The sequence below is a fragment of the Engystomops pustulosus genome, chromosome 2 (genome assembly GCF_040894005.1).
Source record: "Engystomops pustulosus chromosome 2, aEngPut4.maternal, whole genome shotgun sequence".
Lineage (NCBI taxonomy): Eukaryota > Metazoa > Chordata > Amphibia > Anura > Leptodactylidae > Engystomops > Engystomops pustulosus.
The window spans coordinates 133,948,709-133,969,607 of record NC_092412.1 but is presented as its reverse complement, the minus strand read 5'-3'; the positions used below and the strand labels follow the sequence as shown (position 1 = coordinate 133,969,607).

Sequence of the window (20,899 nt, the reverse complement as noted above, 5' to 3'; positions counted from 1 at the left end):
CCCATAACTGAAGGTACAGTTATGTATTTCTTTAGACACTTCAATTGTCTTACTATTGAAGTGTTGTTTGTAAGACAAATTTGCCTGCAGTTACAAGACCATATCCTGATACTTGTGTCCCCTTTCATACATAGATTTCTCCCCTCACGTGTTGGTCAGCAGTGCAGTATGTGTGGGGAACATCAGAGCAATGCATGGAGTGGGTATTTACAGCACTACCTGGCACTTTGTAATAAAGGTTTGATGTACAGGAGGTAGCTATAAATAAAGACAATGTCAAAGAGAAGGTAGAATCTGTGGAAATGTTAAGTCCTTCACATTGGTAAACCAAACTACCTTAAGCCCTAGCAAAGGCGCTATTCAGAGGAGGGCAAGGTTGTTAAAAAATGACCTATGGTTGCATTATCTGGTAAACGCACACGCATATAGAAATATTTATTAGAATAAGTAGAATTTGCTTTGATGTGTTATACTTTACAGCTTGTATTTCTACCAGCAGGAACAGTACTTTATTGGGAAATATTTTAGAGTTAAATTTTTATTACCGTGTTCCTTTCCACGCATAAGGAAAACCACATGTGGAATGAAATGACATTTATAATGTTTTATCATTGGATATTGATGGCAACCTTCATTTGCTCTGTATTTCTGTTACTGGTAATGGAATGACCCTGCTTCCTCCTTTGTATGCAGGAATCTTTTTATATAGGTACAGTGCTCTGCACAAGGCTTTGAATCGTAGATTGCAGTATTGCTACCGGCAATATCCTGCCTGAAGTTTATTGCGCACTATAAAATGGAATGCAGTTTGGTTATGTCCTGTATAATGAATCTCTTCTTTACAGTGGGTCAGATAATGCCACAAAAGGAGATGTTTGTTTCATACCTCTCTGTGTATCTATGTATGTCCTTACATGTGTGTTTATGCATGTTTGTATATATACTTTTGCTGCACAAAATAGCATGGCAAAAAAAATCCTGAAGCCCACCTTGAAATCCACCAAATATCATTGCGCAACTTCTGATAAAAATCCACTTCCAACATGGGCATCACAATTATGGGTCCATACTATTGTAGACAGTACATCTTTGAATTGTTTTCTTCAAGGAATTGGCTAAACCTAATATCTTATTATTGTAACTTCATAGCCAATCACTATGGCTTCCAAGCATTTCTTCCTCTGCACTCATTCTTCTTTCTTCTAGGGGTGTTTGTATTCTGACCTAGAACAAGTTGTATATTTTAGAAAACAATAAACCTTCTTAAAAATATTCTGTAAAAAATCGAATTGTGTGTGTGTGTGTGATACCAGTATAAAAAAGTAAAAAGTATTGTGTATGTGTGTATATAAAACATACATACACATAAAGAATATGAAAGTCCCAGCAACACAACACTGAATTGTCATGTGGGTGCACGCTAAATGAGCCGGAAACATGCCTGTTGGAATAAAGGAACAACTTGTTCCTCTTATATCATTGTTTTGGAATGCTGATTTTTTTTTTTTTTACACTAATACATACAGTAAAATGGTGAAATGATCCTTGAGACAAAGGTGTGATCATGGCATGGACATTACATACCGCAACAAGCTGGTTTTGGGATTAAAATTTCAGGTAATAAAAAAGGCTATTAAAACATGTTCACTATAGTAAAGGATGTAGCTGCTTCCTGTCTGGCTCTCAAAAACTGGGTATAAGAAAAAGAAGTGTTGATTACCGTGTCTCTGTAATATGTGTAGGCTTGTTTACATGGTTATCGGTACAATAGTTTATTTTTAGAACCATATTGGTGATTTCTGTGAATATTTTATAAAAAGACTATGGAAATCAGGTAATTTCGGTAAGTGTAGATTGCATTTATATTAACACTTAAATTTCCCAGTGCACAGATTCACAATGGGAAAAATTGCCCATTTTAGGTAAGGCATATGATTCACTTACTTTCTTTCTTGTCTTGTGACACAGATGTATATCCATCAGCTGGAGTACTGTAAAGTAGCAGCGTGCACTGAATACCATTTCTGCAGCATCCAGTAGTATAGAAATCACCCAGAGACATAATGTGGTGCTCTGTAAGAGATGAACAAGAAGAACCTACAGCAGGTAACTTACTGAAGGGATTATACTAAAGCTATTTTCTATTACTTACATAGATACGCGTAGGATCAAAGGGGCATTCGTGCGATATCTGTATTAGCTGCAGATTGGTGAATGTACATGTAGACAGCAGAGTACGTCCTTCATTGGCCACAGTGATTATAACAGACACTGTAAGGCCTACCGTACAGACTGCAGAGATTATTGCATTAGTAATACTTAAAATCACTGTTGCCCAGCGCTGCAAAAATAAGAGACGTCAGTATGAATAAACACCATTACTCTATGATGTATGATAAAATATTAAGCATCTAGGCTTTTTAATCCCATAAATCCTTTATTCCCAACCTCATATAGTACCATATGTCATATGATCTTTCTCACCAAAGAAGTGTGTGCTAGATACCGCGAGAGAACAATTGCCACTATTCCACAGGATATGCTCTGAGAAAGGAAAAAAAATAATAGTCACCATAGCAATTAAAATCCTTTAGTTCTATATACATCTATTAGATTTTCTTCACACCTTTCTTGATATGTAAAGCAAACTCTCCAGTCTCTTACCTCATCAGCCATACGTTCCTGTCCATTAAATGGCTGCAGATGTCGGGTCATGTGATCTCTAACTGTCCATGAGTAGTGATCAGCGTGCCCGAACTCGCCAGCCTATGCGTCTCTATTTGGCATCTGGTTTGTGTTCAGCAAAAACCATGAAGCTGCTTTATTGACTGCTGAAGCAGCCAGTCAGCTTCCAGTCCATTAACAACAACAGCCATGTCCTCTGTAAGCATCGCTGTGATTTGCTGAGCTTGACATGAGACTCTGCAGTATAAGAGCAGGGCAGATGTCCAGACTCCATCACATATAGCAGATAGAGCTAAGGTGAGCCTGCTACTTGTTATGGGGTCAGAAAGATAGGCAGGGAATTGTGAAACATTAGCAATTGCCATGGCTAGGACACTTAGGTGTATAGAAGAGGCTCATAATATTGGGGATAGGTGGAAATCTAATATAATTGCTGTTATAACGTCACTCTGAAGAACTGTATCAGCGCAGGGATATTCTTACTGATTATAGAGGATTATACAGCAATACCAGCAAAGATCAGGCAGGATTATTGGCATTTACTGCATCATCCATCAAGATCTTAAAGGCCCTGTCCCTGTATAGTATTCAGCTCCAGAAAAATCGCAATAATCATCAATCATTCATTGATGATAACGTTCCTCCTGTTAGTGAATAGTACACATGATTACATGCAATAGAAAAGTTGTGTAGTCACAGAATAGCGCAGAAATACACTACGAAAAGTAGTGTTTTCTGTGCCATAATTTAATTCATTGGTGATCATTAATATTCATTTAAGGAAAGCAACCCTGAGGAATCTACTATCAGAAGTAGATCTGTAATCTGTAGTTTAATAATCCGGGAAGCTAGCTTGTCACAAACTTTATTTTAGTAATATGTAACTTAACTGCAGAGACCACTGGGGCATGTACTATCCTGGCCAGGCACTGGGAGCTAAGGCTAGTAGACACTCAAGTAGCCTCTGCGGTTAATTTACATGTTCAAAAACTTTATTTTAGTAGTGAGTTACACAGGTTCCAGTATTATTACATTACAGATTAGGACATAAGCAACCAGGGGGAATCTACCATCAGATCTACTAGTCTAATAGTTGATTCCTCATGGTAGGTTTCCTTTAAACTTCATTTTTGTGAACCCAACATACCTTGAGAATGCTGTAGCAAAACTGGTGCAGAAACATCTGGTTTAATCCCTACACTGAGTGGTTTTGCTCAAAAAACAATTATAAAATTCAGGACCTTGGAAAAGCGCTGTTGGCTGCCGTACATAAACGCATTACAAGGAGCTTCCTGAACTGTTTAGAAATGACTAATTAACTTGAGCTGGATGACTCAGCAGTTGGAGGATGGTGCAGCAAGTGATTACTTCTGCCTGGCAGGCACAATACATTAATGAGTATTCTCAGCTTATGCTGGGCAGGAGAAGGCTGAAGCAGAGCATAATTATGGCGAGGAAAGCAACGGGGCAGCCACAGGAGCGACAGAGCCTCATTATCATAATTTTGTAATTGTTTTTTCAGCAAAACCACTCAGTGCAGGGATTAAACATGATATGTTTCTGAATCAGTGTAGCTACAGTATTCTCAAGGTATGTTTGGTTCATTATGCATGAAAACAAATGCTACATTTCCTTAAAGTTCTGCAATAAGTTTATCATATGGATCACGTTTGGTTACTTCATGACCAAAAAAATTGAGCTCTATCCACAACACAGGGGGGGAGAATTGTAATACACTGATTCCTCTCTGGTGTGGCGGGTACAACACTATGAATGTCCCACAAGCATAAATGTCTTGGTTGCACTAACCAAAGGTTTTAACCCCTTACCAAAATGCTTCATAGTAGTACAGCGCCGGGTGGGGGTACATGGAGAGTGCTCACGGGCTGAGCCCTCTCCATTGCCGGTAAGTCTTTGCTGCATATTGCAGCAAAAACTTGCTGGTAACACCCGCGATAGGTGCTGGCACTGAAAGCGGGTGATGGCTTCAAAAAGATGGCGACTTTCGAAGGCCCGAGGCTGTCTTGTTTTAACCCATTCTAGTTTTGCACATTGTAATTAATGAGGAGGAAAATCCCCATATACTGCCATACTGTAGTATGGCAGTATATATGGTAGGATGGATCAGACAACCTAGGGTTAAAGTACCCTAGGGGGCTGAAAAATAGTAAAAAAAAAAAAAAAAGAATTGTAATGAAATAAACAAAAATTCAAACCCCCCTTTCCCTAGAAGTCATATAAATATTGATAAACAGTAAAAATCATAAACACAGTAGGTATTGTCGTATCCAAAAATGCCCGATCTAGCAAAATATAATAACGTTTTTTCACTGCGTTTAACCCTGTAATGGAAAATAGCGCCCAAAGTCGATAATGGCACTTTTTAGCGTTGAAAACGTCATTAAAAGTCGCAAAAAATTACACCACCTTCAGCTCAGTACAACAAAGTATGAAAATGTTATTAGATCCAGAAAATGGCAAAATAAAAAAAAAAAAACATTTTGCACAGGAGGTTTTCATTTTTGTAAATGTATGAAAACATTATAAAACCTATACAAATTTAGTATCCCTGGGATCGCACCGACCCAAAGAATAAAGTAGACAGTGAAAGTCGTAAAATCCAAGCCCACAAGAAAACGGCGCAAATGCGTTTTTTCATTTGGATATTTTTTTTCCCGCTTCCTAGTACACGGCATGGAATATGAAATACCATCACTATGAAGTGCAATTTGTTATGCAAAAAACAAGCTGTCACAGAGCTATTTACTTGTAAAAATAAAGTTATAGATTTTTGAAGGTGGGGAGTGAAAAATGGAAATGAAAAAACAAAAAAGGGCCAGGTCATTAAGGGGTTAAGAAACTGGTAAAGCTCCTCATCTTGCTTCTTGCTTTTTTGTGCCTACAACAACCCCTGAGCTAGAGAGATGAGTTTACGATTAGAACTTTTCAGTAAATCAGTGGCGCAGCTTGCCTGTTTCTCTGGCAAAATTAAGCCCTTGAATAGTGGTCATTTCCCATTGGGAACTGAACATAATAATTCAAAGAAAACAGATAAAGACTTGACACACCAACATTTTCAGGGAAACTGTAATGAATGATGCATGTAGTGTCTTTAGTCTTTTGTAATGCCACTGAGCTTAATGTCATATGAGAACTCCATCAGTAGTAGAGTTCCTCTTCATGCCTTGAAAGACGCAATGGGAAAAATAAGGCACTTTCTCTCACTACCATAAAAGATGCAATGGGAAAATCAAGGCCCTTCCTCTCACAGACAAAAAAGACACAATTGGTATCCAGATGCATTTTTGGTTTGCTCATCTCTAAACAGGGCAATTGCCCTGCAAGAAAAATGGTTGGCTAAAGTACTTAAATAATAATAAATAAATAAAGTAAATAAATATGAAAAAATTAAAAACAATAATTTTAGAGTTCCAGGGGTTGTGGGAGTTGGATGTGGTGGTGCAAGTGGAAGACGTGGAGGAGGAGGAGGAAGTCGCTAATGCAACAAAAACACTAGCAAAGTAAGCATGGCCACTATGTGAAATTCCATGTTCACTTCTTCTCAATCACCACCACCATTGAATGGGGCATGTTGTATTAGGACACAGAATGTGACTCACATGGTGGAGAATTATCTGTCAACATGTCTCCTGGCCCTGAAGGATGGGTCCTCCCTGTTCAATTTCCGGGTGGGAAAATTGGACACCTGGCCAGATCTTGCCCTCTATGCGTTGTAGGTGCTGTCCTGCCCTGTGACTTGTGTGCTGTCAGTGTGTACATTCAGCACATCTAGCGGTGTCATCACCAACAAGAGGATCCACCTCTCTACAGGCAATGTGGACATCCTAACATTCATTAAGATGAACAATTCTCATGCAACATGCTTTTGCCATTGGAACTTCAAATTCATATATTTTAATTGAATATTTAATGGAACTTCAATGCAAAAATTTTCCAATTACACATTAACTCCTTAAAGGGATATTCCCACAAAGACGAGTTTGTTATATGTACAGAGGATAACAAAGTATCACATTCTCTTATACATTGTTATTTACAAAAATACAGCATTTCTCAGATATAAGTCCAACCTGTCTTTATCAGTCCTGGTGTACACAATTGTTGCCCTTAGACACGACCCTGTAACTTTCTGTCTGTCTCTGCTCTGAGCCTGTAGCCACGCCCCCTGCCCAGAGCTCAGAGACACTCACATTCTATCAGGACATCATGAGCAGAGAGGAGAAGCAAACTACAAGGAGATAAGTCATCCGGGGGAGGCAGGCACATATCGGTGCAATGTAGCAGACCTAAAAGTGTAACAGTGTAAAAGTCTGTCAGCCTCTGTCTGTCATGCCTCTATGTAATGCATCTCTGATCTGTCTCACCTCTCTTTCTATGTGTCAGTGTGTTATTACAGAAGTGAAAGTGTAGATGAAAAGCCAGATGAAAGTGTATTACATTACCTGTGCCCTGATTACCCCACAGAACTAGATGGGTCATGAAGTGCTGGCTTATAGAGTCCCCGCCCACACCCTGGGATTTTGCACAGAGCAGTCTAGAAAGTGAAAGGACCTAAAACAGCAATAAAACTGAGTAAACTTGCAAAATAAGGGGTTAAAATAATCTATTGTGTTAACATCACTAGGGGATTGAAATGTGAGAGTTTTCTTTTGTGGGAAAACCCCTTTAATGTCGAGGCCCTTTTTCATTTTTGCAATTCCATTTTTTACTCTTCACCTTCAAAAATCCATAACTTTTTTTATTGTAAAGAGTTGGATGAAATTGCACTTCATAGTGACAGTATTTAATGTTCCATACCATGTACTGGGAAGTGGGGAAAAATTTCAAATGGTGTGAAAATGGTGAAAAAACACATTTGCACAGTATTCTTGTGGGCTTGGATTTTACCGTTTTCACTGTGTGTGACATGTCTACTTCATTCTTTGGGTAAATGCAATCACGGGGATACCACATTTGCATAGGTTATATAATGTTTTCATACATTTACAAAAATTAAAACCTTCTGTAAAAAAACATTTTCTTATTTTGCCATCTTCTTTTGACCCCATTTTATTTAATTTATAATATTTTTCAAAATGCCAAAAAGTGGTATTTTTGACTGGGCACTATTTTCCGTTATGGGGTTAAACACCATGAAAAAACATTATTATATTTTGATCACACATTTTGGGATGCAGCAAAACCTAACATGTTTTATGTTTTTTTTACCTTTTTATTTATATTTATATGACTTCTAGGGGAAGGGGGTGAATTGAATTTTTAGGGTTTTTTAATATAATTTTTCTTTAACTTTTTAGATTTTTTCAGACCCCCAAGGGTACTTTAACTCTAGGTTATGTGATTCATCCTACCATATACTCCCATGCACATTGCACAAATCGCACATTGTAATGAATAGGTTAAAACCTAGGGTCTTCGGAAGACTGCCATGGCAACCTATCGCCACCCCCCCCCCCCTTGATGTCAGGGCGATCTAATCCAAGATGGCGACAGGATTTAAATGCCTCCGGCAACTTTGCCGGGGGCATTTAAAGGATAAACACTCACCATCAGTGCCATCAGGCCGCGGGTGTTACCGGTGGGAGTTTGCTGCAATATGCAGCAAATGCCCACCTTGTATGGAGAGGGCAGCCGGCATGTTATGTAGTAGTACATCACATGCCGGGAAGGGGTTAATGTATCTTATATCTTCAAGATCAACATTTGTCAATTGCGTCTTGCAAATTACATTTTTCTAAATTCTGCATTCTAATAACTCAGTCTGAACACCCCAAGCACCTTTAACATCAGTGAGAGGAAGGGTGTGTGGTTTTCCCATTGCTTTTTTTTACCTCTATGAGAATGATTGATTAGGTCTGAACACCCATAGTGCTTTTAGCAGCAGTGACATCTTTTTTTTTTTATTTAATTCTTTGTTTATTTTTTATGTTATTATTTTAATTATTTTCCTGAGCCCATTGTGGGCATGGCAACTTCCCTGTTATTCTCACCATTTGTCAGCCCTCTAGCCCTTACTAGACCCATTTATAGTCAATTTGGGTGTTAAACTCCAAATTCCCATTGACTTCAATGAGGTTTGTGTTGAGGTCAAAGTTTAGCCCAGGTCCCGAAACTAATTGTGTTGCAAAATTTGGACAAACCCGTTGAATATGAATTTCAACAAACCCGCTCTATCCATGAGCAATCGCCCTGGCAAGGCAATTTTTCATGTGTCTCATGTACAGTTGGTGATCACATCCCCTTCCATCTGCAGAAATGTCTGGCTGATATCAAGAAAGTCATGCAGAACTTATTGGTAAATTACCTAATATTCTGCCCCCCAAACTTAAACACACATTACAAAAGTGGCCAACCCTTTAACATAACATTCTATTCTTTGGGAAAAGATAATACTAAAAACAAGACCTAGCTCTAGTTTAAATCCATTTACATTATTTTGGGCTTGCCACATAGATGTTATAACCTATAAACCAACAAAATAATCATGAGTAAATTGTACTTAGTCCAAACCGGTTAATATACATCATATATGTATATGGTTTATCTTTGCTCTGACAGCTATATATGAAGGATACACACCTGTCATAATTGTAATGACTGTATAATAGTTTTGCATGTCTCTGCTGACCTCTATTGTAATACCCTATGTCCTTTAACTAATTGTGATAAATGTATTCCAACACATAGTATTTGTAATACATTTGGTTTCTGCCTAGGATCAATTAGAATTTAATTTCTCCCAAGTCATAAATATTGCAGAAGAATCACCCAGCCAGTGCCCCAGTTCTTCAGGTTTCCCTTCCCTGAGTTGTGTCTGTATCTGGACTCATTGGAAATGGCCTCTGGCTGAATAGTTCTGCAAATCATGCAAGTGACATGTGAACAGAACTTGATTGGTGGCTTCTATCACTTCCTCTAAAATAGGCTGAAAATATGATTAGGTATGTATGTAGGCAAGACAAGAGTGACAAACAGCTGAAACTGCTTTTGGCAAAACATAAACATTTGCATTTATGTCACTGACTTCCTTCATTTGGCAATGTATACCACTATTATTTTTTCAATGAATTATGCAAGTCAAGGTACTCAATTCATAGAACAATTTCCACTTCAAGGCACTTCTCCATTTTAAAATAATTTATTTTGCTAAAAAAACAAATTTCATATTAAAATGGGTTATCTATAGTTAAGAACAGGAAGAGTTTGAAACTCATAAACTTGTATCTGTTTGGTGTTCTGCATCTCTTGAATAAAGCTACTACTTTTTAAAGGATACACTTATTGCTGGAACTTCTTTATCTATTTTCTATTTGTACCCTTCACACTGGCCCAGCATTTGTTCTGAGACATGAGGTTTCCTTGAGGATATATTGTTCTGTAGTGAGTTAGTCGCTGCACTGTTTTTATTTTGCTTCTGTAGCATTCAAGACAAGCATGTTGCTAAATATGAAGTAGCCTAGAAGTGTTTTCTAGAATCAAGGTTTTTACATATTTTTAAATGTAACCACCCCAAAGGTATGCATGTTAACAATAACAGATGAGTGGTACTGTTAAAACCTTCAACATACCTAAGTAATGAGGCTGAGTAATAAAAAAAAATGTTAAAAAAGTGCCAACACCCTAACTGGCTCCCATGTGTATGAGTCACAAACAAGACACCTAGGAAATTCTGGATGAATACAGTCAGCTAGACCAGAAATGAATGTGACGTTATGACTATATGTTAAAACTGTCATTGTTTTACAGCTTGGGTTATTGTTTGTTTGTAGTAGATGTTAAATCCCAAAGTGTTTTCAATAACTAAGTAAAATAGAGAAAAACATTTCTTCATTGTGACTCAATGATAAGCAAAAGAAATGAAACATTCATCCATTGTATAGCCAATACCCATTCACGGGGCATCATCAGTGAATGTACTGCCTAAAAATGCTCCGTAGTGTGCTGTATGTTGTTAGAATCATGTGAATGGAAACAAATGTTGAACCCTTTAATGCCACCCTTTTCCTTTTCCAAAAGCCATTCCATATTTTCAATTTACAGAGACCTATGAGGGCTTGTTATTTGTGGGAAAAATTATATTTCCTAGTGGCACTATTTGTAGCATTGGAGAAAAATTCCAAATCCTACTACTATTGTGTGGTATGTAGTTAAAGGGTTAAATATAGACAACTCCTTTAGCCATTTGATCATGCAGCTAATTTGGGGCAGAAGCCTCTGAAAATGTTTCATTTTGATTTGTTTTTCAGAAAGCTGGTTGTGGGCTTGTTTTTGAGAGGGGGCTATACTTCTTAACTATTCTTTACATATGACTTTTTGATTATTTTTAATTCCATTTTTGTCTGGCAAAACTAAATTATTTTTCTTAGGAATTTTATGAAGCTGGGTAAATGGTTGGCGGTGGTGTCCATTTCCTTAAATCATATAATTTTTTTTTTTATAAATTTTCTCATGTATGCTTTCTTTTTTTTATCAAATCTTTTTTTATTGGTTTTTTTAAAAACATTTTATACAGAACCACAAATTCCCACTTCCCCCTCCCCGTGTATGCTTTCTGTATCAACTACTGAGGTCATGTGTAGAGATGAGGTGTCCCCCTGGCCAATCAAAGCCATGGCTATTAGGAAGGGGAGTCAATTAGCCGGATTGGCTGTTCAGATCACAGTAAAACCAGATCACAGCCCCTCAGGCTATTAACATAGTTACAAAAGTTGATCTTAGAAGAAAGGAGGCCATGGATAACAAATATATGATCACCACAGTCACAGTGCCTGGATCTATGAGTAAGTGTCCCTTCTTTAACATGTTTGATTTTGATGGTAAATTTCCTTTAACTACCTAAACATGTACATTGCAGAGACTTAAGGTGGTTAAAGGGAATTAATTACGGTAAAAATGTTTAATCTGCAAGCATCATATTATAGATGAGAAGCTTCTAAGCAGATTGATATTCAGTTTTACGGGTAAAGATTTTGTATAATTTGACAATTGTATATTTTAAATCCTTAATTATTCTGAGCCCAGGAGACTATTGAGTGGTCTGGCTCACTTATAGCTCATATAGAGATGGCATTGTGATATCAGGTAGGACCCACTTATGCGACAAATAGCCTTAGAGATTTTAAAACATAAATAAGAAACACTGTAATATGCGATACAATTATTGAGGGTACTAATTACACCTGTTCAGTAGCACAGCCGTATTTGCTCTGATCAGAAAATTGCAGATTTCAAACGCCCTAGTAGAACTGAAATAAATGTAAAAAAAAAAGGCTAACTTGTAACAGAACTCTTTCTGTGTAATAGATTGGGGTAGAAAGCTGGGACACCAGAGCACCATGTCAATATATAGGGCCACATTTATTAATAGTGCACTCTGTGCAGTTTGCCTCCGATATCCTGCAAAGTATGCCAGATTCATGCAGTCCGGTGCATGAAATGCTTACACTGAGTGCACCATTTTTTTTCTCGCGACCGGTGCTAATGTGCACCAGAATGCCCCTTTATGTGCACATTATTGTATCACAATACTGTTGGAAATACTTCATAACCGATTTGCACATGTATTTATGTGCAGTTTACATGTATTTATGTGCAAATTATGTATTTACATAATCAAGAATATGTTGCTAACGCTAATGGACCATTGAACTTCTACAGCCATGGCAAAGAAGTAATTGTGTATATTGTTGAAAACTCTTTATAACCATATATACAAACTACAAAGTGAACACTAACGGATTGGCAAAGAACAACCTACAGAATTGGCATTTGACTCTGTACAACTGTAATTAAATTATAGGAAGACAATCCTGATGTTCTGTATTTTACCCCAAAATACCATTCCATGGCATGATGCTCTGTGTATAACCTATGTGCATAACTCTTGTCACTCATGGTCTACATTATTATTATATAATACGTTTTAAGAAATTACTAGCAGCCGATGGCTAAAGCAATATATAAGCGTATATGCGTTGGATACATTTATTAGTGCAAGAGCCCTAAAAACTTACTACCCAAACAATTTCTACTAGCCACTTGTATGCACTTATATCATATGTTATTTTATTATAGTGCATTTAAACAGCAGGCCAATGGATTTTTCTCAGAACTATTTTATCTTATTGCTTATTTTTATTGCTCTACATTTTATCATTCGATTTTATTAGCCAATTGTTACATGTACATTTTAATAAATACTTTATATTACATTATGACACAGGATTGGACAGTGCCAGAATACATTTTATTAAATCCTGTGGAAATGAGATGGGAAAACCCCTTTAAATCAAGAGAGAACACAAAAATTTCAATCTACTTCTTTTTACCTACCAGAATTGCAGATGCTACAGCAGTGATGTTGGTTACAGAATACTGTAGTGATAAACTGTCCACAAATTTTACCACATGTCTCAGAACCAATCCATGAACTATAGCACCTACTATAAAATTAAGGTGCCCAATCACTATCAGTGCCAAACCCTGTTTCATTAGAATTTTTCCAAACATGGTGTTGTCCGTGGGCTCTGTGGAAAGAAAGAAAAGTATGTGAAGTATGAATAATGTACCAAATATTAAACATTTTAGGATCATCTACACACTAAAATGAACCAAATTATCTTGTATTCATTGGGGCTTCAATAAGTATGTAGAAGGAAAAATTATGAATTAATGGGGCCATTTTTGAGATCCTTTAGTATCTTGATAGACAGTACAATAGGGTAAATATGATTAATGGCAGCTGAAATAATGAAAATTAAGAGCTTTAATTTTAAGAGTCACTCCCCTAACCACTGGATAGGGTATAATGTGCTCCCTTTCTACAATCTGAAGGAATGGCATGTGTGGAGACTCCAGATAATAAATGAGCTCTGTTCTGGAAGTCCCTTATAAATGAATGGAGCACTAGTGTGTATGCTGGACACCAGGGGCGCACCTGCCATGAGGCGCACCATTCTCCCGCCCGCGTTCCGGCCAGCACCGAGCTCCCGCCCTTGCTCTGGCCGGCACCAAGGCCCTGATACCTGTCAGGACCATAGAAAAATGGTAAAGTAACTTATCTGTGCATATTATATATGTGTGTGTGCGTGTGTGTATATGTGCATATGCTGTATGAGTTTTTATGCATATTCTGTATATGGTGTATGTATGTATGTGTGTGTATATATATGTGTGTATATATATATATGTGTATATATATATATTTGTGATATTTATCAGGGCTTCTATCTTATACTACATGGCGGTAGGCTGTATCTATCTTATACTACATGGCAGTAGGCTGTATCTATCTTATACTACATGGAGGTACGCTATATCTATCTTATACTACATGGCAGCACGTTGTATGCATTTCATACTACATGGCGGCATGCTGTATGCATTTTGCGTTGCTTTATTTTCACACCAAACCAATATGAAGGATCTGGTCCTGACACTCCCAGATATATTACATATAGGGGGGAGTGGGCGTCTCTCTATGGCTCGCCTCAGGCAGCAGAAAGGCTTGGTTCACCCCTGATGGGCACCCTGCTTTATTTAGATGGGGGAATGGGGCCTCCATTTTTGTGACAGGTGGGGTTCTCAGTGGTGTATAATTATCCCAATACATGTTGTGGAAGCTACCTACTAGTATAGTCTACATAGTTTCCCATGTCCTTTACAGTGTTATTTATTAAAAGATAACCATCTGTTTATGTTCCCATCTATCAGCACCCACTACAGCAGCATCCTGCACCAACAAAGGTGGGGGCTTAGAAGCAGAGTTTATGTTCACATAACAATAGAAAAGTAAGTGGCTGAAGCTGCTCATTCCCTCTTCCTGTTAAAATAATAATAATGGTGCCAACTCAATCTTATAGTTTATTAAAGTCTCCTGGAAGTGAATGAGTACATCATATCAAACGAAAGAAAACAGTAGATGAAAGAAAAAGGCATACAGAATAATTTCTGTATGTTTTTAGTATTGTAGTTATCTTGACCTCTAGCAGTTTGATAGACATGTTACTAAGTTACCCACACTTAATGGGGTTGTCCAAGATCTGAAAAATATGTCTGCTTTCTCCGCAAAGTGGTATTGGAGCTTAGCTCTATTCGTTTCAATGCAGATGAGCTTCAATACCATATTAACAGGCAAGAGTATACCCCTAGTCCAAACTATACTGACGGTTAAAGTGGCCTTTTATACCCCATCAGAGGCATTGTGATATACACAAGAATTGAGGGGAAACTACTACCTGTCCAGGATTTGAGCATCACAGCTCTGCCCAGTGAGCTATTTTGCTACACTACTGGCTATAGGAGAATTTATAAGTAAGAGCTTCATTACAGGTATACTGCATTACAATCCCACTATACTAATACAGAGAGCTGTATCTTCTAAGAGATCTCTCTATATAGAAGTAATCAGTAAGTTTATAATTAATACAATACATGTAATCAATAAATATAAATCAAGTCAGTTGGTGTGTGAAAAAAAAGCCAGACGACACGCATTCAGTTTTTTATACATGTGTTGCAAGGAGATTGGATGTGAATATATGTAAACACACTTTGATGACACTCAAACTACAATTAGGATTGCACTAAATAAACACGTGTGGGTGTCAGCCTTATCAAAATTAGTCACTTTGAGGGTGTTTCATTCAATATGTAAGAAGCACACATAGGGCATCACTGAAAATTGCTAAAGTATGGGAACCTCTGGTAAAATTATTTTTTTTTCCCCAAAAGCACATACCAAAGTTAAAAAAGGCTACAGAATCCAAATATTTTTTTTTTAAACTGAATTTTCTATTTTTCTTTTATCTCAAAATATTATTTAATTCCACAAAATAAAAATAAGAAATTTAAAAAGTCCAAATGTCCCTTCATTGAATAACTTTGAGTGTTTGTAATATTTTGGGACCCTACAACATCCATAATGTCCTCCAGTCATTTCATGTCTAGTGTTGAGCTAGAAAATAAATTACGGTATACAAATATTGTTGATTTATTTTGTATTAGAATCTGGTATATAAAAATGGAAATATGTGGGTTTTTTTCATAATTTTCACTTTTTTTCTACAATATTAAAAATAAAATACTCTGGTATTTAACTGGTTTAAATCAATGCAATATAAATACTGTTTACATCAACGCAATATAAGAAATGTAAACACAACCTGTGAGCGCAACCTAACACTGTGTTGGCATATTTATGTCAAAGTGGTGGGGGGATAAACTCTGGCCTAGGTCAAACTATAGCCATGTATAATCTGGAGTAGAGTTATGATGGCCTTCTACCCTGGCACAAACCATGGCTACAGGTGGTGAACTTTTTAGAGAAAGCAGCCTTGTTGTTTCTTAACACTTTGCAGTACAGCACGGAGCTGCTAATTATGTATAAGGAGGGCTCACGGAGTAACCTTTCATCATACAGACATGGGGTTTGCTGCATATTGCAGCAAACACCCCCCTCTAATATGTACTGTATGATTGTGTGGGTGGCACCATCTTGTTTGCGATTGTCTCTCCCCATGAGTCCTTGGGTTTGTATGGTTTCTGCAGATTTGTTATAATTTGCCAGTGGCATATTGTAATGAATCATGTGTGAAACACAATAGGGCAGATTTATCAAGCTGTCTGAAAGTCAGAATATTTCTACTTGCCCATGGCAACCATTCACAGCTCAGCTTTCATTTTACCAGTGGTCATGAATATTTTAAAGGGGAGCTGTGATTGGTTGCCATAGGCAACTAGAAATATTCGGACTTTCAGACAGCTTGATAACTCTGCCCCAATATTCCAGATTCAATGGGGCTTATTCAGTAAGGGCCCGCGGATGCACTTTTGTTGGATTTTCAGGCGTTTTTGGGATTTGTAATGCTGTGACAGGTATTTAACTGAGGATTGTGCCGCACGCAGTCAAATTGTGCCGTGGATGTGCTGGCTTTCATGGAACAGAAATCGGGGGACGGGCCGCCAGCGCGGGATTTAACACAAAAATTGTGTTGCAAGATCAAGCACTTACATGCACCAGGAAGAAGAGGGTGGACTCCGGTGGACCTGAGCAGGGAAAGACACATGCAGGATATCGGAAGCACAATCTTTGTGAATTGCAGCACAGTGTGGTCGGACAATGCACTTTCGGTGAACTCCGGACGGGTAAGTAAATGTGCCCCAATATGTTGCAATACAGTAGTATTGCAATATATGGTAGAGATGATCAGACTGTCTAGGGTTAAAGTACCCTAGCGAGTCTAAAAAATTGTAAAAAAAAAAAAGTTAAATAATCTAAACATTCAAATCACCCTCCTCTCCCTTGAACTGATGTAAGATTAAATATACAGTAAAAATCACAAACATGTTAAGAATTGCTGTGTCCCAAAATGCTCAAAATATAAAAACGGTTATTCCCAGTGGGGAACCCTGTAGAAACCAAATGTCTGAAACACCACTTATGTCATTTTACATCACATACATTTTTCTATAAAAAGTGGTTCAAAGGTCACAGTCGACAACACGGTGGCATTGAAAATCTCAGCTCATCTTGCAAAAAATTACACCTCCGTACAGCGAAGTATGAAAAAGTTATTAGCATTAGAAGATGGCGAAATTAAACTTTTAATTTTTGAAAATGTATTAAAACACAATAAAACCTATATAAATTTGGTATCACGGTGATCGTACCAAACAAAATAAAAAAGTGGATATATCAAATGGGGTACACATTGAAAGATGTAAAAGCTGAGTGGCGCAAATGCATTTTTTTTTGCCAATTTCAACACATTTGGATTTTTTTTCCAGCTTCCCAGTACACAGCATGAAATAATAATGTCACTGAGAAGTAAAATTTGTTACACAGAAAATAAGCTCTCACACAGCTCTGTCCATGGAAAAATGAAAAAAAAGGTGCAGCTTCAAAACTATTTTAAAAAAAAAATTTTTTATATAGTTACAGTCCCCTACTTACGGACACCCGACTTATAGACGACCCCTAGTTAAAGACGGACCACTCTTCCCACTTTGACCTTTGGTGAAGCTCTCTGGATGCTTTACTATAGTCCCAAGCTGCAATAATCAGCTGTAAAGTGTCTGTAATGAAGCTTTATTGATAATCCTTGGTCCCATTGCAGCTAAAATTGTGAAAATCCAATTGTCACAGGGACAAAAAAAATAATTTGGTCTGGAGCTACAATGATAAAATATAGAGTGTCCACTTACATACAAATTCAACTCAAGAACAAACCTATAGATCATATCTTGTACATAACCTGGGGACCACCTGTATAAAAAGAATATAGGGGAACGTTTACTAAGGGCTGTGCGGCAGTTTTCTGCACTAGGCATCATGCAACACAAATTTGGGGGCGTTCTAGTGCTCAGTCGGACCGTACAATTCATGACAGAATTGTGTTACACGCCCTATGTTAAAGGTGCACCAAAACAAAGAGGTGAAATCTGTCAGAGCTGAACAGGGGGCGCCAGATTCATAAAAAACAGCGCCAGAAATCCTGAATCAGGCGCACCCTGTACACTACACAGGCAAACTGCATTTAGTGCAGTTTGCACTGTTATTAGTAAAAGTGACCCATAATGTATGTATTTTTGCAATTCTGCATTCTCATACAAAAATACTGGTAAATGTAGGTCTTTTTGTCGCCAATAATGCTTATTATCTTATCTTATTTATTATCTTTTTTCGAGCTGTGTAGTGACCAACACAGCTAGAAAATCTAAAGATTGTGGGATAAGAGACAAGATAGTTGTCACTCTCAGATTCACTTGAAACATATCTAGCCAAGAAATGGACAAAAATACTTATTTTCTCATTTTACTGTAATTAATATCCTGGTTCTATTTACTAGTTAAATATCACATTCCTTTGCCTCTTGGTAGTTCAGCAATGAGTCTCTAGTCTAGGAGGGAAACATCCCGACCATGCCTGTTAATAATGTACAGATACTGTGGACTGTTCTATACAAACATGCCTTGTAAATAAATAATGGCATCCCACTTAGAGACCAAAAGAGCCATTGAAAAGAATTGATGAGGGGGCTGCAATATGTTTGCATTCCTTAGATTCTTTATTTGACACAATACACTGAAAGAGTTTTGTCCTACCAGGGGGTAAAACCCTTTGGGGTAAACCATTGTGGGGATGGGAGCTGTACAAGGTATCATAATGGAGTAAATTAGATATTATCTATTAAACTTCAAGTTTGATTGCTGGGACTGCCAGTGATCACTGAGGACACAGAGCATTTCTTTTGTTATGCATTCCTATGAACATTTCAGGATACTTTTATATAACTAATATGATTTGGGGCAGCTGCTCGATGAAGTGTGATGCAGCTGGTTACTATGCAGTGAGCCATCTGTGTAAGGTACAGGGTCACACTGATACCTAACATTAGATAAACAATCTGTAATTATTAACAAGATCTATGTGCGGCCATGGTTGTGAGTAACTGGCTATTTTTTTACTTAATTTTTGTTACACTCATGATTATATGTATACTGCTTAAGACAACACTTTTCTATTGATATCCAGTTTTGACTACCGAAAAATAGGAAAATATCATTCATTTTTCAAAATGAATGCAGATAAAGAATGTACAAAGAAGTGCAATTTGGACCTCAGGGTTGTAGATGAGGATTTTATGAAGAAAAAACATCATGAACACCACAACTATTAATATACAGAGACTGGGATCAGGATTTCTGCTACGACTGAAACTCTGTAACAACAAGAAAGTCCCCAAAATATACAGTACATCCACTTTATAGTATGTAGCATATTATCACATACAGGCATGTACTATGATAAGTGAATCTTTGGAATATAGGTACAGGCATAAACAGTGTTTGCTCATCAGATAATACTCGCAGGATCAGACTTGCCAGGAGAGTTACAAAACACACATTTTGTAGGATGAATTATTTTGTATACCAAAAAAATCTAAAGTTTTATTATGAAATTTCTCATCAAACAAAGGGTGTCGTATCCCATTTACATCATACACCGTACATAATAAAAACTTCTGTCTAAAAGCACCAGCCAACATTTTGTTGCAAGCTTAGTCTCTTCAGAGGTAACAAATTACCTCAAACATTAATGTAAATTTCCCTAATACACCCTAAACATTTGTGTGAAAAATACACATAGTAAGGATTTTTTTTAACCATCCACCACCCTCGATAGTCCCTCAACTATAACAAGTTGAATTAGCATGTAACAAAACAGGCAACTTACTGGGTCCACACATGTTTTTTTTGTGATGTATCTTTCCTGTGCTCTTTCTCCTTTAGTCTCAGTTCCCGCTGGTACATTTCTCTGGGATCCACCTTGGGGCGGTTCTATCTTTTAACCAGTCTGACTAGTTTAAGAACTCCACCTACAGTGTGCTTTTGTGTCTGTCTGTATAATATGAGGATTCCCTGCATGTGAGATAATATGACAATAGTTCATGATTTTTATATCACGACGCTGGATGACTTTTAAGGAGGTTTAAAACACTATTTATTATCTTAAAACATGTGGTAATAAAGTATAGATACGCGTTTTGCGCTGAGCACTTCATCTGGTCAATTTTTTTCAGTGACAAAATGTGTATCCCATTGAGAATAGTGCAGCCGCGGCACAAAGGGGCTGCGTGTGAAATAATTGTGGTGCAGACACTTCTTAAATACCAGTTTGCACCTAAAAGAGTGTGAAAAGTTCTACAGAAAACTGGTGCAAGGACCTTAAATGTAATCGTAAATGTGCCCCAATATCTTTGGAACAGTTTTACATATTTTAAGAATTTTTACTTAAATTTTTTTTGCATAACATGTGAGACTAACTTCATAGGATAATTTTATTAATAACATTTTTTTATAGAATTATATATATATAACAGAAAAATGAATAAAAATGTAATGGGAAAAATGACAAACAGTGTATTTTTTTACATTTTTTTCAATACATAGTAAAATTTTATAAATCTTAAAAAATGTATTCAAAATATGTACGGTGTTGATCCGTAACCCTTTCACAGTTTTAAGTACAAATGAGGAGAGTGGATGTACTTCTGCAAACTGTCAGCTTTGTCTCCCTTCATCTCCTTGTCACAGAACCAGAGATATCTTTAAGAGTGTATATCTCAGGCACCTAGAAACACAATCCTAAACACAATCCTTTTTAAAATGACAATATAACTGTATTGTAGTT

At 37.2% G+C, this 20,899-nt stretch overlaps 1 protein-coding gene across 1 annotated transcript; it reads right to left on the bottom strand.

Moving 5' to 3' along the window:
- Nucleotides 1-135: 135 nt before the first annotated feature.
- Nucleotides 136-20,053, bottom strand: TMEM54 (transmembrane protein 54). Its single transcript, XM_072136553.1, has 6 exons — nt 19,943-20,053; nt 13,039-13,232; nt 2,485-2,544; nt 2,153-2,341; nt 1,945-2,073; nt 136-1,224 (listed from the first exon to the last, which is right to left on the bottom strand). The coding sequence occupies exons 1-6, from the start codon at nt 19,953-19,955 to the stop codon at nt 1,144-1,146; spliced, it is 666 nt and encodes a 221-aa protein (XP_071992654.1). The 5' UTR covers nt 19,956-20,053; the 3' UTR covers nt 136-1,143.
- Between the last annotated feature and the right edge of the window lie 846 nt (nt 20,054-20,899).